Below are 13,840 nucleotides of genomic sequence, written 5' to 3' on the forward strand. Positions count from 1 at the left end.
CCTACCTAGGTTCCATCCTGGAGGCCAATCTTTCCGGTGATAAAATGGCCACCAACGTAATCAAAAAAGTCAATCAAAGAACAAGATTCTTTTACAGGATCTCCTCACTGGTCAGCAAAAACACCTTGAAGACCTTAACAGGAGCCCTCGTACAAGGTTTCTTTGACTATGCATCCACCTCTTGGTACCACAGCACCTCAAAGGCCCTTAAAACAAGGCTCCAGACCTCCCAAAACAAACTGGTCAGGCTCCTACTTGGCCTCACCCCCCGAACCCACCTCACCCCTGCCCACTTTGACAGGCTGGGATGGCTTAGGGTCGACGACAGAGTACAGCATCTTGCAATGGGTCTGGTCCACAAGATTCGATACACCACCAAGATACCCATGTACCTGTCTAAATACTTCCTTAATGTAAACGAAGTCCACACCGACAACACCAGAGGGAGTGCAACAACCCATGTACAACCCAGATTCGGCACAAACAAGGGACTAAATTATTTTCGCTCCTATGCCACCAAAATGTGGAACGCCCTACCAACAGTCATTAAGACATGTGAATCCCTTGACTCCTTCAAAACCGCTCTCAAAGGGCACCTACGGATGGCTGCAATTCGAAACTGGCCTCTGTAAAATCTGAATCCCCCCCCACCCCATTTCCCCTCACTGTATATTCCCTTTTTGCTTCCTATATGATGAATTCCTGTTCTGTTCTTTAGCTACATAGAAGTGTCTATTTGTATGTCTCTAAATGTTTTGATGAATTGAACAATGTGGACCCTGTTGTAAACAAGTGTAATGCTTAATTGGGTCGTCCACTCACAGTTAACAGTCTTTGTATTGAGTTTGTGCTTAAAATGTACTGTAAATTCTACAAACTGTTAATAAATATTTCAATCAATCAATCAAAACTCCGTAAAGCTTTTCTGAAATTTGGATGTCACTTTACGTAGGGTCTCTGTACATTTCTTTCATGCGCTATGGTAGGCAGATGTAAAGACCCTCCGTTCGGGCCGTGCTGCGGCCTGGTGGTGGTGGTGGTGAGATGTTTCAAAAGATGCATAAAACTGCTATAGGAGACAACGGAAACGTGAGAGAATTTTCATTTTCCCCCGTTTTGGCTGCTCTGAAATTCTCTCTTCCTTCCTTCCTTGACTTCCTTATTGACTTCCCATTGTAACGCCTCCCGCACAGAGAGTGGCTAGCTGCGCGTCCCTACGTTCCTGCCTCTGATCTGCTCGGTCTCAAGCCCATCACACACCGGGTGCGCAGCGACGCGGCACAGGCGTTGCCGCGGAAAATAGAACAGTGGCGTATCGGAGCGTCAGGCAAGGCGTGAACGCGCGTCGGACGCCGCCGGTGTGCGATAGGTTCATTGAAAATAATGGAGGTGGCTGTTTTGACGCGCAGACGGTGTGTGTAGCCCTTCAGCTAGCCACTCTCGGTGCGGGAGGCAGTACAATGGGAAGTCAATAAGAAAGTCAAGGAAGTGAGGAAGAGAGAAGCCAAAACGGTCAAACAAACGCCAAATGAAGATTCTCTCATGTTTCCGTTGTCTCCTATAGCAGTTTTATGCATCTTTTGAAACATACCACGACCACCACCAGGCCGCAGCACGGCCCGAACGGAGGGTATTTACATCTGCCTACCATAGTGCGTGGAGGAAATGCACAGGGACCCTACGTAAAGTAACATCCAAATTTCAGAAAAGCTTTACGGAGGGTTCCGAGAGGGGCCTGATCGAGTCCAATGCATTTCTGCCTATACTTCCGGTCCAGGACTTGTCCCAGTTGGTTGTCCCCATTCTTAATTCTATGTAGGAGAGACCCATTGGACTGGCCCCATGAAGTGAACGCAGTTTGCGTAACTCTGTTTATATCTAAGGCTCTGGTTCAAATGATGCAATGAAACACTGTTCTCCAATAATGTTATATATGGTAGTGGGAAAGTACAATTGGATTATTGGGTGTTGTCTTTTGAAATAACAGACGGTGGTGGCGCTCACTGTCAGAATGTCAATAGAAAGTTAGAAACCTTCAGTTCAGCCTTCAGTTGGATCTTGATCATAGACTGTGGTCTTGATTCGGGGGATAGGCCTACCTGCAAAAAGCACAAGGATACTTCACAGTCTCCACTTTTCTTTTTTATAGATGGGGAGATCAATGGTAAACAGTCTCAACGGTAAGTTCATTCATCATGCACAATTTTCATTTAAAACGTATAGTAGCATATCAAAATTATCTCACCTAATTTAATTGTTAGTAAATTTGGAAGCATAACGCCAAAATACAGTTCTGTCCATCTCAAAACAGTGTAACGGTATCTGACCATGACCACGATGGCAACGAGCTCCAAGTGACCCCAGAGTTCCGTGTACATGTTGCCAAGAAGTTGGGACATTTTCTTGACGGGTGAAAATTTTTAAGTATTAATTTCAACGAAAATGTCTTACTATTTAAGGTGAACAATGTTTATAACCTGCAATTTGATCATTAGTTGCATTTCAGAGATCCCAGCTGGAACGTTGTGTGCAGAATTACCAAAATGTGATGATGATGAAGGTACAGTAGGGTACTAGGGGTCTGTGTTTGGGTTATGCCTTTTACAGTAGTATAGTACAAATACACTGTTTGTGTGACCACTACAAGTTCTGGATTCGTCTCAATTATTTTCCTGACAGGATTTCGTCTGTTTACGACATCAGTCCCTGGGCAGGTTGTCACCGAACCGCCACCTCCTGTGAGACGTCGACCAGTTCCCAGCTCAAGGTTATCTGCCTTCTTAGTTGATGACATGGCCTTTTAAACATTTGATGCCTTTGCGGTTATATATTTTTGTATGTAATTACTAATTATTCCAATTAATCTAACTCTTGTATTTCGCCGATGCTTATAGCGACAGTGACAGTGAAATGGAGAGGAGGCTGAAGGAAGCAGCAGTGTCAATTAAAGACCTCATACCCATGTCATCATCCCAAAACAACATGCCAACATCTTCAGTGACAGAGGTTCAGCATCCAGAGAAAGTCAGAAACAAGAAAGAAAATGGAAGGGCAGAAGAAGAAGGAGATGAAACTCGTGTCCGTAAGAAAAAGAAGAAAAAAAAGGTGCATCGAGAAGAGAGTGAGGAGGTGGTAGAGACTAAAACAAATGAAAGTCAAGCAAACAAAAAGGAAGAGGAGGCACATTTTCAAAAGAAAAAGAAGAAAAGGGAAGCAAATCACGGAGAGAATGAACAAGTATTGAGGCAACTAGACACTGTGAGTACTTCTCAGAATTGTCAAAGTAACCCAGTTGAGGACAACGAACCACCCAAAGTAAAACGGAAAGATAGAAAGAAACGAAAAGCCGCCCATGGAAACACAGAGGTTGAGGCGTTGCGCTAACATCATGTTCTGGACTGGTCTGTTTGTAAAGTTATTGGATTGTTCAGCATTGCCATCTTGCTTGTCATACATGTTCAGGTTGGAATGATAAAAGATGGGAAACATATGGTTGTATTAACAAAATGTTAATTAAGTTGACTCCACTCTATTTGGCCTTTGTTTGTTAAAGGCCCAATCCACAAATCAGAAAAAAAACGTTCTTGGGTTGATGATGTGGAGCTGTGTATCTCAGTAGAGAGCAGTAAATTGCCTTAATGCCATGTTGTTGTAAAACTTGAAATGATCACAGGATTTATACATTTGGTAAGAATATTGTTGAAATTGTTATAAGACATTCTCCACTATATTTCTTTATAGAAGTAGTTTGACCCTGAGTCTGTCCATAGATTGCATAGAAACAATTTACACAAAGTTTGTGCTGCATGTACAATTTATGAATATGCTTTACAAATGTGCTATTTTCATAATAAAAATACAGTTTTGTATTGATTTAGAGATAATTGCATCAGTCCTCATTCAATCATCCCTATCAATGTTCATATAGGGTTAACTGTTCAGCTCCAAAGAGTGTCCAGGATCACTCAAAATGACATGGTAGAATCCAGAAGTCTTAATCTGTAGATGGTCATGTCTTTGTTAGACATGTCTTGGAGAGGTACAGTAGCTGTCCATGTTGAGAGGATTTGTACGCTTTACAAGAACACGAGCACGACTACTGTGCGGTAGAGACCATCTGTGTAGGAATGTAGGAGTTTATGTCTGTTGGTGAAGGCGAGAGGAGGTGTGATTGATGACTGTCAGTGGACTGAGGAGCTGGATACAGCTCCAGGCTCCCAGAAGACACTGCAAATCAGAAAACAGGTCAAGTCATTAACCATATCTGTCACTATTGCTGGTGATCCAGTAGTACCATGCAGATCTGATGTGTTCTGTAGGTGTTCTACCTGGTCCAGGTGTGGTAGGCTGCAGATGAAGAGAGTCTTCCTGGAGGGGTGGGTCTGTCTGTTCCTCTGTATCTGATGTTAGAATCTATTACAGACGAAGGTAAATCGTGACAATAAGACAGACATGTATATATTTTCAAAAGGTTGTGATGAAATAATCGCACATACTGTGATACAGTCAACATATTAACCTATTCTTGTGAGTTGTGATAGTAATCTACAGATAATGGCAATGTTATCAAGTACCGGTACAGTATTATGTACCTGAGCAACTATAAAAGGTAGATCTGAACAACTAGTTGATCAGATGCATTCTGGCCATTTTGCTCAATAAAAGGGTATTTGGCCTATGAGTGAATTTTGTAAAATGTTTCTATCTTTATGTAGTTCCTTGACCCCTCTCCTAGCCCCTCCTAAAACACACCAGTACCTGTCTGACTGCAGCCAGGCTGGTCAATGTTCCAATGCTGCTGCCATCAGCGATGACCATGGCTTGAGACAGTAGGCTGGATGAAGCGTATTGTGGTATTTCAGACTTTAAGTTGCTGTACACTGCAATAAGAAACACATGTCACACGTCACACACGTCATCTCAACAAATTCATGCCATTGATGTGTGAATTACTTGTCACCATTATAGCCTGATGCATACTTTGTCGTACAATAGTATTTTGTACTATACATGTATTTCTTTGAGTGTAAAGTGTCTTGAAATGATAATGTTGTGAAATGCACCAGATTTAAATTAATATTTCTCTTTTTACTAGTCCTACAGCCTTACTGTGACATGGAAGTTGTGCCATAGTTGCCATGAATGGACTGTGGCCCATGTGACCTGAGAGCTGTTGTGTTATTGATGGCTGGGATGCGGTGTGAAGCTGCTGCTGGAATGAGATTGGCTGGAGAGTGGTAAAACTGCCCCCCACATTGTTTATGACTGTCTGAGATTGAGTAGAGGTCAGACCTGTGGATTAAAAACAAAAAATAAATATATAGGCTATGTAATGTATATATATAGGCAAATACATTGTTATTTTCATCATAATTCATAGCATCAATATTATTATTGTTTTGCATTTAGATGACACTTCTGACCTGAGCAGGTATACGCATCGGTATCGTTACCTATAAGAAGGGAGGATTCTCCCAGACTCATGATACTGGGTAGGGAGGCCATGATGAGGCCATGGGGAGGAGCAGGCGATGCAGACAGACTGTGCAGTGATGTCAGAGTGCTGACTGGAGGCAGGGGACCTCCACTGGATACCTGGGAATGACAAAGAAAATAATGAATAATGATTGGTCTATATGTTGCTAATCTATGAAAAGTGTTTCACAGCCCTATAACCATTAATTTCCTGAAGTAGGCACAACTATGTTTAATAGTTTCCTTTGGTTTTCCATTACAATCATGTTTGTAGGAGAGCAACAGTGTGTCCCGAATACCGATGACTTTAAGCAGATTTACAAGCTGACAACCCGTTGAGTTGTTGGTATCGGAGCCAAAAATCTGGCATTGGTCGTGATTTAATTATTGTGAGAGACCATGATGTGTCCTCACTGATTTAGGCTGTATCTCCAGAAGTGTGTGACTGGGCTCCAGGTGGACAGGACTGGCCAGAAGGCGTCCTCCTAAACCTCTGTCCTCACTGCCACCTCTGACTGAGCCAGACAGATTGTCACATGACATTTGATGACTGTACTTCATACCTGAGAAAAAACAAGAATAATTATTAATTTAACTCTAAAGAGTGTATAGATTTAAGCAAATCAACCCACTTGGTTATATTTATTATTTATGGATCCATTTGGTTACATTTGTGCACTCTCCAAATCACAAATTGATAAATGAATACTGAGGATTTTACTGCGTACATAAAAATAAACCACATTTTGAAGGTTCATAGTTACTTACTTTGCACAGGACTTGGTGGGAGGGTGTGGTGAGAGATAATTGCTGATTGGATGGGTGTATAAGGTGTGTCACAAGCGATTTTGTGTCTGAAGGCCTCCTCCTTACGACGGTTGGCGAACCAGTTATACACTCGGACCTCTGTGACTAGGTTAGAACCCAGACCAGCGAGCTGGGATGGAGACACACCTCTCTGGATGCACTCTGCTCTATTGGACGAAAACACGTTCAAAACATTATAGTGAATTGAAAGTTATAAGAAGATGCTTAAAGGACAACTTTAGTTTTTTTCAACCAAGGTTCATGTTGTAGGTTGTTATTAGAGAAAGTAAAAGATGAGTGTTCTTTTTTTTTCATTTGCTGCTTTCTTTCGTTTTAGGGATTTTAGCTGTTTTTGACAGGGGGGCAGGGGCATTCAAGCATGGGGCTAAATATGTATTTTTTTACAAAATATTATGGCGATTTATTTTTTTATTATTTACTATAGTCCTAATAAACCCCAATAAATTACATCTGGCCACAGAAGATCACAGGATCTACTGAATGTGAAGGTAGCCTACTGAGGGGAAGCCACACTGTGTGTCATAGACTCAATATGCAGTTTGACACATTCAATAGATCCTGTGATCTTTTGTGGCCAGATGTAATTTATTGGGGTTTATTAGGACTATAGTAAATAATAATTAAAAAAATCGCCATAATATTTTGTAAAAAAATACATATTTAGCCCCATGCTCGAATGCCCCCGCCCCCCTGTCAAAAACAGCTAAAATCCCTAAAACGAAAGAAAGCAGCAAATGAAAAAAAAATAACACTCATCTTTTAGTTTCTCTAATAACAACCTAAAACATGAACCTTGGTTGAAAAAAACTAAAGTTGTCCTTTAATACCAAAGTAATGGGGAAACAAGTTTTTGTAGGAGATGGAAAAGGTTAGCATGTGTCTTCTGCAGACTGGTCTGGCTGTCCCCAAGCTCTGGACGGGGATTTTGCAGATTTCACTGTCGCTAGTACATGAATGACAATATTGCTCTTTGGTCCATTTCATATTGTATACTGTATCTCACCTGTTGCACTCGTCCACCAATCCCTCTCTCTCTTCTTTGCTGGGGTTCTTCTGCCGTTCGTAGGCATGGAAGAGGATCTGCTGGGATGCGGGTCCCCATTTGAACCTGTTTCGCCGTCCTTTCTTGGTCTCATCAACTTGGTCCTCCGCAGATGTAAGGCCGTGTCTGGCATTGGTGAATTCTGGATGGGACAGTCAGTGAGTAAACCTTTTCAAAGATTTTTACAAGGTTGAAGAACTGACCTTTATAAGGCTGATTCTCTATAATGGGGGTTTTATTGAGTGACTTCTCTTTATTATCATAAACATGTACTGTACAGTACACAGTATGTTAAAGCTGAAATCTGTAATTTTAATCTGCTACCAGGGATTAAAAGTTTTCAAATGTATATCTGATTCAATAGACCACGCCTGTTTGCTCGGTGAGGGGAAAAAAGCCAATCCAACCGCTTACAATGTGACATGATATGATGTGTAGATCGTCTTTCAATATAAAAGTAACGGGTTGAATTAATTTAGACACATTTTGATCCAAAATAAGGATGTTAGGTTTATGTTCTGATACCAAACATAATATCAAACATATCAGATTGTCTACATTTCCCAAAAGGAAATTCATATAGCATTTGTATTTAAGTTTGACAGGGATGAAACATATCCCTACTGGTCATAAAAATGAATGACCAGGGGTAATATCAAAAGCAAAAGCAGAGGCATGGATTCTCTGAACAAATTTGGAAATAATCTGGAAATAATATTGTGCAAGTGTGCTACTTTTAGTTATTCTGAAATGAGAGCATACATGTTTCTACGAGGGTTAGCAGCTCCATGGCTGGCTGGATACTCACGCTGGCTAATCTCACATTTCTTCTTGATGTACCAGCTGTACAGAGAAGCCCTTTTCTGGTTCTTCATGGGCGTGCCCTTGTTCAGGTGCTGGGAGAGGTGTGACTGGTTCAGTCCTGTGGACTCTACCACCTCCCTCTGGGGGAGGTTGTGTTGCTGCATGTAACTCTTGACCAGCTTCGCAACACGCCATGGGTCCTCCCTGTTATAGATACGTACATACGACAGTCAAACAATTGTCTTGGTATTTAATCTATTCTAAATAATGCACAACTGAGGTGTCTACTTTTAACCATATTAACTATTATTGTTCTGTATAATAATATTATTATTATCATTATTTTGGGCATGTCATCATAGGTGATATTTCCCCAAATTTCTACACACACAAAAAAAGGTTTTTCAGATAAACAGTGAAAATAGCTGATCTATAACACATTGTGATGCATTTTAGCTTGTAGAACAACTATTTACGCTATTTGTTGTACAACAAAGTGTATATATATAGGACTTAAGGGGTAAAATACTTTTATTATAGAAAAGAAAAACCTTTTATTTCCGAGTGCAACCCTTCTCTTTATGATTTGTTGAACAGTTTATTAGGATAACATATAAGAGTGGGCAGAACGTGGTGGTAACAGAAACAAGTGTCTAAACTACTTTTTTAAATGATTTCTCAAATGTCGATGAGAGTTGTCTCCTTTCAATTTCAAGGTTTCTTTATCGTTATCTTGTGTACGAGTACATAAGAGTAAAACTTCCTCAGCCATTGCAGCAGCAATAATATAATATTCCTTACCTTTATTAAATCTTGATATAATAGGCTACAATTGTATACGTATAACTCAGAAAATCATTGTTAAAACTGTGCTTATTATCATTGTAATATCACTATATCAATCATAGTGCTTGTGGTACGGACAAAACTAATTGCTGCTGTGGAGGAAGTACACAGTAAAATGTTTGTGTTAGTTTAACTATGAGAGTGTAAGAATTGACCCATAAGGATCCACTGTTACGCTCACGGTTAAATGAACTCTGAGGATTTTTTTGAGTAGAGAGAGGCTTATTGACAGAGAGATAAGGGTGAACACAGCAGGTCAAAGTCCAACACACTCAGATCTCGGCTGAGTAAAATACAACCCTTCTGTCAGCTTTATGAAGTCTAATGTTTAAACTTTAAGTTTAAACATGTTTAAACTTTCAGGCAAGTATAAACTAAATGCGCATCTATACATCCAGAGTGTGTTTAACTTTACCAAACAAAAATCTAGGAATTGTAGGAGTTTTGTTTGTCAAAGAACACCTGTTCTCTACTTTTAATTTCCCTGTTAATGATTCAATCCTCTTTAAATGCAACAAAGCTTTTATTGTAATACAAGGATACATGGTACCTTCCTAATATAAGAAAGTTTTATGTTCGAAAAAGAAACCCACTTTGAGTAAACACTGTCTCAAATGTCCAACCCCTGCTCCATTAATCTTAACCCAAGCATGTAGCTTTTTATTAAGAAATGGCCAGAGAATAATGATGGGGTGGGGTAATTAGTAACTAGGAAAGGAGGTACCCTCCTTTAAATTCACCTCAGAGGCCAGGAGAGATCGCAGAAAGAGAGACAGAGAGCGAGAGAAGGAGGGAGGAGGAGCACGAGAGAGGCCGGGGGGCGACAATTTTGAGGAATAAAACATAAAAAATTATGACATCAGGTAAATTAACAGTTGTTTCCAAATCTCTGGTGTATGTTTGATTCTGTGAGGAGAAAAAAGGTACAGGTAGAAGTGTGGGAATCAAGTCAGAGGGGTGATGACTATCTTGTTCAGCCTTTGTATAAATCGTAAAAGATTATGCTTGCCTGAAGATGTCCTCCTGTTATTACGAGCACAAAATTACCCCGCTTTAAAAGAATACGGACACGATTATTGCACTGCTACAAAAGTGTTTCCAGAAGCGAGTGACCGTATGGAATGTGATCTACGTACTGCAGTAGCTGGTCCACTTCAGCCCTCTGTCTAGCTGCCTCCTCTGGTGGAAGCTGCTCCAATTCCCGGAATATTGGGGGTGGAAAATCCATTTCTCCTTCCTCAGAACTCTCTCCATCGCCCTTCTCTGGCTTCTCTGCTCCACCGGCTACCCGCTCTCCCTCCAGCTCACCCAGGGCTTGGACCAGGACGTCCCGGGACAGTCCGGAGTCTAGTAGGGCCCAGACCAGCTGCTCTTGAAGAGCAGACAGCCGGCTGGGCCTATACCCTTCCCCGGTCCTCTCCTCTCCCTCCATTACACTGATGTCTTCCTTACTGCTTACTGCCGCACACACAAAACACACACATGCACACACACAGACACACACTGCTCTCTTTCATGTGCACTACCATAGATAAACTCCTACCATACACAGCATATGGTCTTTTTTATTGTTATTTGTAATCCTTCTTCAGCTCAAGAGTAAGAGATGGTATGCTTTCATTTTCTCTGTTTGACTTTCCTTGCGATATGTTCGGAGCCGCCTGGTTTTAGCTCTCCACCTGCTGTTTTGCTTTCAAAGGTCAATTTTTTTTCTCTTCACCCCCACCCCCCTTACATGTGTCCTGTGAACTTTGTCCTCGCTTTCTCAGTGCCTAACAGTGAACAAAGTGCATCAAAAACAACAAGTGAAATTAAAACAACATGCAGAGTCATATATCTACCAGTTTATCTCTGAAAACAAACATATGTACCAACCAGGCTGTTTTTGTTTTAAAGGGTGGGGTGGTGGACAGGTCTGTTGCTCTATCTGTTGTGAAATTCATTTTATTGCGTCTATGTACTGTGGTTTCACAGTGACACAAGGTTTGGCATATATCAGGGATGTTGTATTATTTCTGTTTGAATACAGAACATTCCAATCAAATCTCAACAATACATGAGCAGAGTGCCCAAACATCCAGCTTTACCCCCATTGCATGCAAGTACTTTACTTTGCAATATGGAAGTTGAATTAAAGCAAACATAGTTACTGATACTACTGGCAGAGCTGTAAACATGAATACTGATAAAAAACAAAATACTTCTCCAAAGGCACATTCATTGACTGAGTTGATCACATTCATATCCGAATCAAATATAGGCCAAACCGCCAAAGTATAGTAGGCCTTATGAATACAGGAAAGTGATTCACAGAGAAAACAAATGTGTTACCAGTTACCACTAGAGAGTGCTGTTGTATAAACTTGTTGAGCAGCATGTTTTCTAAATAGATTTTAGGATGTGTGTATCTTTTGATTGAACTTATAGAATGCTGCAAGCCTTTTGTGTACACATTGTTGAGTTCTATTGTTTATTGCTGTATATAAGTGGCATTTCACAGTAAAAGTGTTCATTTACCGTAGTCACATTTGTGCACTCTAGGTAAATTCATTGATTTTACAGTGTGGAGTGCTGTGCAGGTGTGTGTAAAGCAATGGTGGGCTACCTTTGAGAATTGTTCTGTGAGTGCTGGTATTCTCATTTAGAGATTTATTGTAAAGCTACTACATATTGTATAGGCTACAATTGTGTTGCAGAATAAACCTTTTCATACATTCCATAGATGGCTTTATAGACTTGTTGGCAGCACTATCATCAGTGTTGTGTAAATTCATGTTTTTTGTTTGTTTACACATTGCCTTTTAACCACTTATACCCTCAATACTTATAGGGTGTGTTCGGATATGCACACCAGGAGCGCAGTGCGTTATATATCCGAACACACCCATAGTAAACTTGACCTTTGGTTCTGTACTTGGTTAGCTCAGTTTTTCCTTACACCTCTTTGCCGAATGTTTTCGGTGAATGTTTGCCCCAGAATACGGATACTAGTGTTTAAGTTGTTAATTTAAAAGGACCTGTATAAAAAGGAACTATAAATGTCTATCTTCGCACACATCTTTAAAATGTATGTTGATTTTACTGTGCATCTGTCCACCTGTTGACATTCTTTCCCTGCGGTACCAAACATCTAACTGGAAACTATACTGCTATTAATGTTCAACTACATTATACTACTTTTAATACAAGACCAATTACTTTCTAGCAAGATGTCATTTAGAGGCTCACTGACCTTTTACACTAGTCTATGTAAACACAGGTATACTGTATAACTATGAACCAGCTTGAACGGAACCCATTATGATTTTTCCTATAGAAAGCATTAGGCTGGGTAATGGCTATAGTGTAGTTACTGTAATCCTACAGTACCTGTTTTTGTGCTGAAAATGCATTATTTTCCCACTGCAATTTCAAGATTATCTCCCAAAGACTTGCTTTGTGTCTATTCTTCTTGTCTCTGACAAAAGAGAGTTGGTGGGGACGATAAGTTGTACGAGTGGAAATGAAAGAGGGCAGCATGAATGGAGGAAAGCCTTTGAGACTTAACACATGTCTCTTTCTCTATCTCCCTCTCTCTCTGTCTATATCTCCCACTCTAGAATCTGCTCTCATTCATTCTCTCTCTCTCTCTCTCTCTCTCTCTCTCTCTCTCTCTCTCTCTCTCTCTCTCTCTCTCTCTCTTGCTCTATGGATCACCTTGTCGCATTCTCAGGTTCAGCCTATCACCACCTTTTTGTGTGGAGCTCTTGTTACCCACCCTACCCTTGGGAAGATGGCATTGTACTGTATTTGGAAGGGAAACAGTGCTCCCTCTATCTCCCTGAGACATACCACTGACCTGTAATTAAGTCCCATTGTACTATTCAGGAGACAATCCTCACCAAGAGGGCCAGGGGGCAGTGTATGGATTTTAAACTGTTCACACACTGTTCTGACTAATGCACAACTGTACAAGCTGGGTCTGTCATTAGAAAAGGACCACACGTGGGATACAAAAGTAGGCTGCTTGCTTTTTTTCCACTGTTTTTTTTTAATTCAGGAAAGAATTCAAAAGCTATGTTGATTGGTAATTAGACAGAACAGAGATTGTTCTCTGCCTGCTGTCTCTCCAGCAGTCTCATTAGTGAAGTCTCTCTCTCTCTCTCTCTCTCTCTCTCTCTCTCTCTCTCCTCGCCTCAGCCTAGTGTGCACCCCACCGCCCACTACCCCTCTCAACCCCGCCATTCAACCCCATTGATCATGCATGCAGAAATTTAACACACCCCTTAATTCCTGTCCAAATAGCCCCTGTCCCACTTTCGGAGCCTCATCTGTTCATCTGCTGAGGGAAGAGAGTGTGGCAGGCAAAACACAGCAGGTGTCTATGTGGCTTTGGTCCTTCTACTGTTCCACTGTTGGCTGGTTGTATTGTTGGCAATCTGGGAATATTATGCTGTTTTTACACCCGTTGTATGCCGCTTGAATAAAAAACTTTTTTTTAGAAAAGCTGTTGTTTATTTGGAATTTAAAAAGTTATCAATATCACACCACCAGCAGTGAACCTGAAGTACAAAGAGTCTCATTCAGATATTCAAATCGGCAAAAGAACAAATGTTTTATGCTTCAGGATTCTGATGCTTGGTGCTTGTTGTGATTGTTGTTAAATTAATGGTGAACAGAAAATAACTTTTATAAAACTGTAAAAGTGACATGTAAAAAGTGTGACATGTAAAAACTGTGGTTAAAAATTTTGGACAAAGGTCTGACCTATTAGGGAGAGCATACAGTACTGTACACCCACTTTAAGTCCAAATTGTCATTGTCTTCTTCAAATTACTGGAGCTACACATTGATCGGCCTTACATC

The 13,840-nt window shown here is 40.7% G+C and overlaps 2 protein-coding genes across 2 annotated transcripts in view; one reads left to right on the forward strand and one right to left on the reverse strand.

The window, feature by feature from the left end:
• cUnh12orf43 (chromosome Un C12orf43 homolog) overlaps nt 1-3,884 on the forward strand; it is a 4,481-nt gene extending 597 nt beyond the window's left edge. The window contains exons 2-6 of the mRNA XM_083783101.1: nt 2,150-2,180; nt 2,312-2,410; nt 2,496-2,560; nt 2,680-2,767; nt 2,895-3,884. Of these exons, the coding sequence (XP_083639227.1) occupies nt 2,150-2,180; nt 2,312-2,410; nt 2,496-2,560; nt 2,680-2,767; nt 2,895-3,384 (773 nt within the window). The 3' untranslated portion in view covers nt 3,385-3,884. The remainder of the gene's footprint in view (nt 1-2,149; nt 2,181-2,311; nt 2,411-2,495; nt 2,561-2,679; nt 2,768-2,894) is intronic.
• Nucleotides 3,885-4,096: 212 nt separating this feature from the next.
• On the reverse strand, nt 4,097-10,427 carry hnf1a (HNF1 homeobox a; the record flags this gene model as incomplete). The annotated part of the gene is made up of 10 exons (XM_083784831.1): nt 4,097-4,227; nt 4,329-4,413; nt 4,759-4,880; nt 5,110-5,292; nt 5,454-5,595; nt 5,890-6,038; nt 6,244-6,449; nt 7,307-7,487; nt 8,154-8,353; nt 10,132-10,427. The coding sequence occupies 10 exons, from the start codon at nt 10,425-10,427 to the stop codon at nt 4,097-4,099; spliced, it is 1,695 nt and encodes a 564-aa protein (XP_083640957.1).
• Between the last annotated feature and the right edge of the window lie 3,413 nt (nt 10,428-13,840).

This window comes from Protomyctophum parallelum, assembly GCF_964188405.1.
Source record: "Protomyctophum parallelum genome assembly, chromosome: 15".
Taxonomy (NCBI): Eukaryota; Metazoa; Chordata; class Actinopteri; order Myctophiformes; family Myctophidae; genus Protomyctophum; species Protomyctophum parallelum.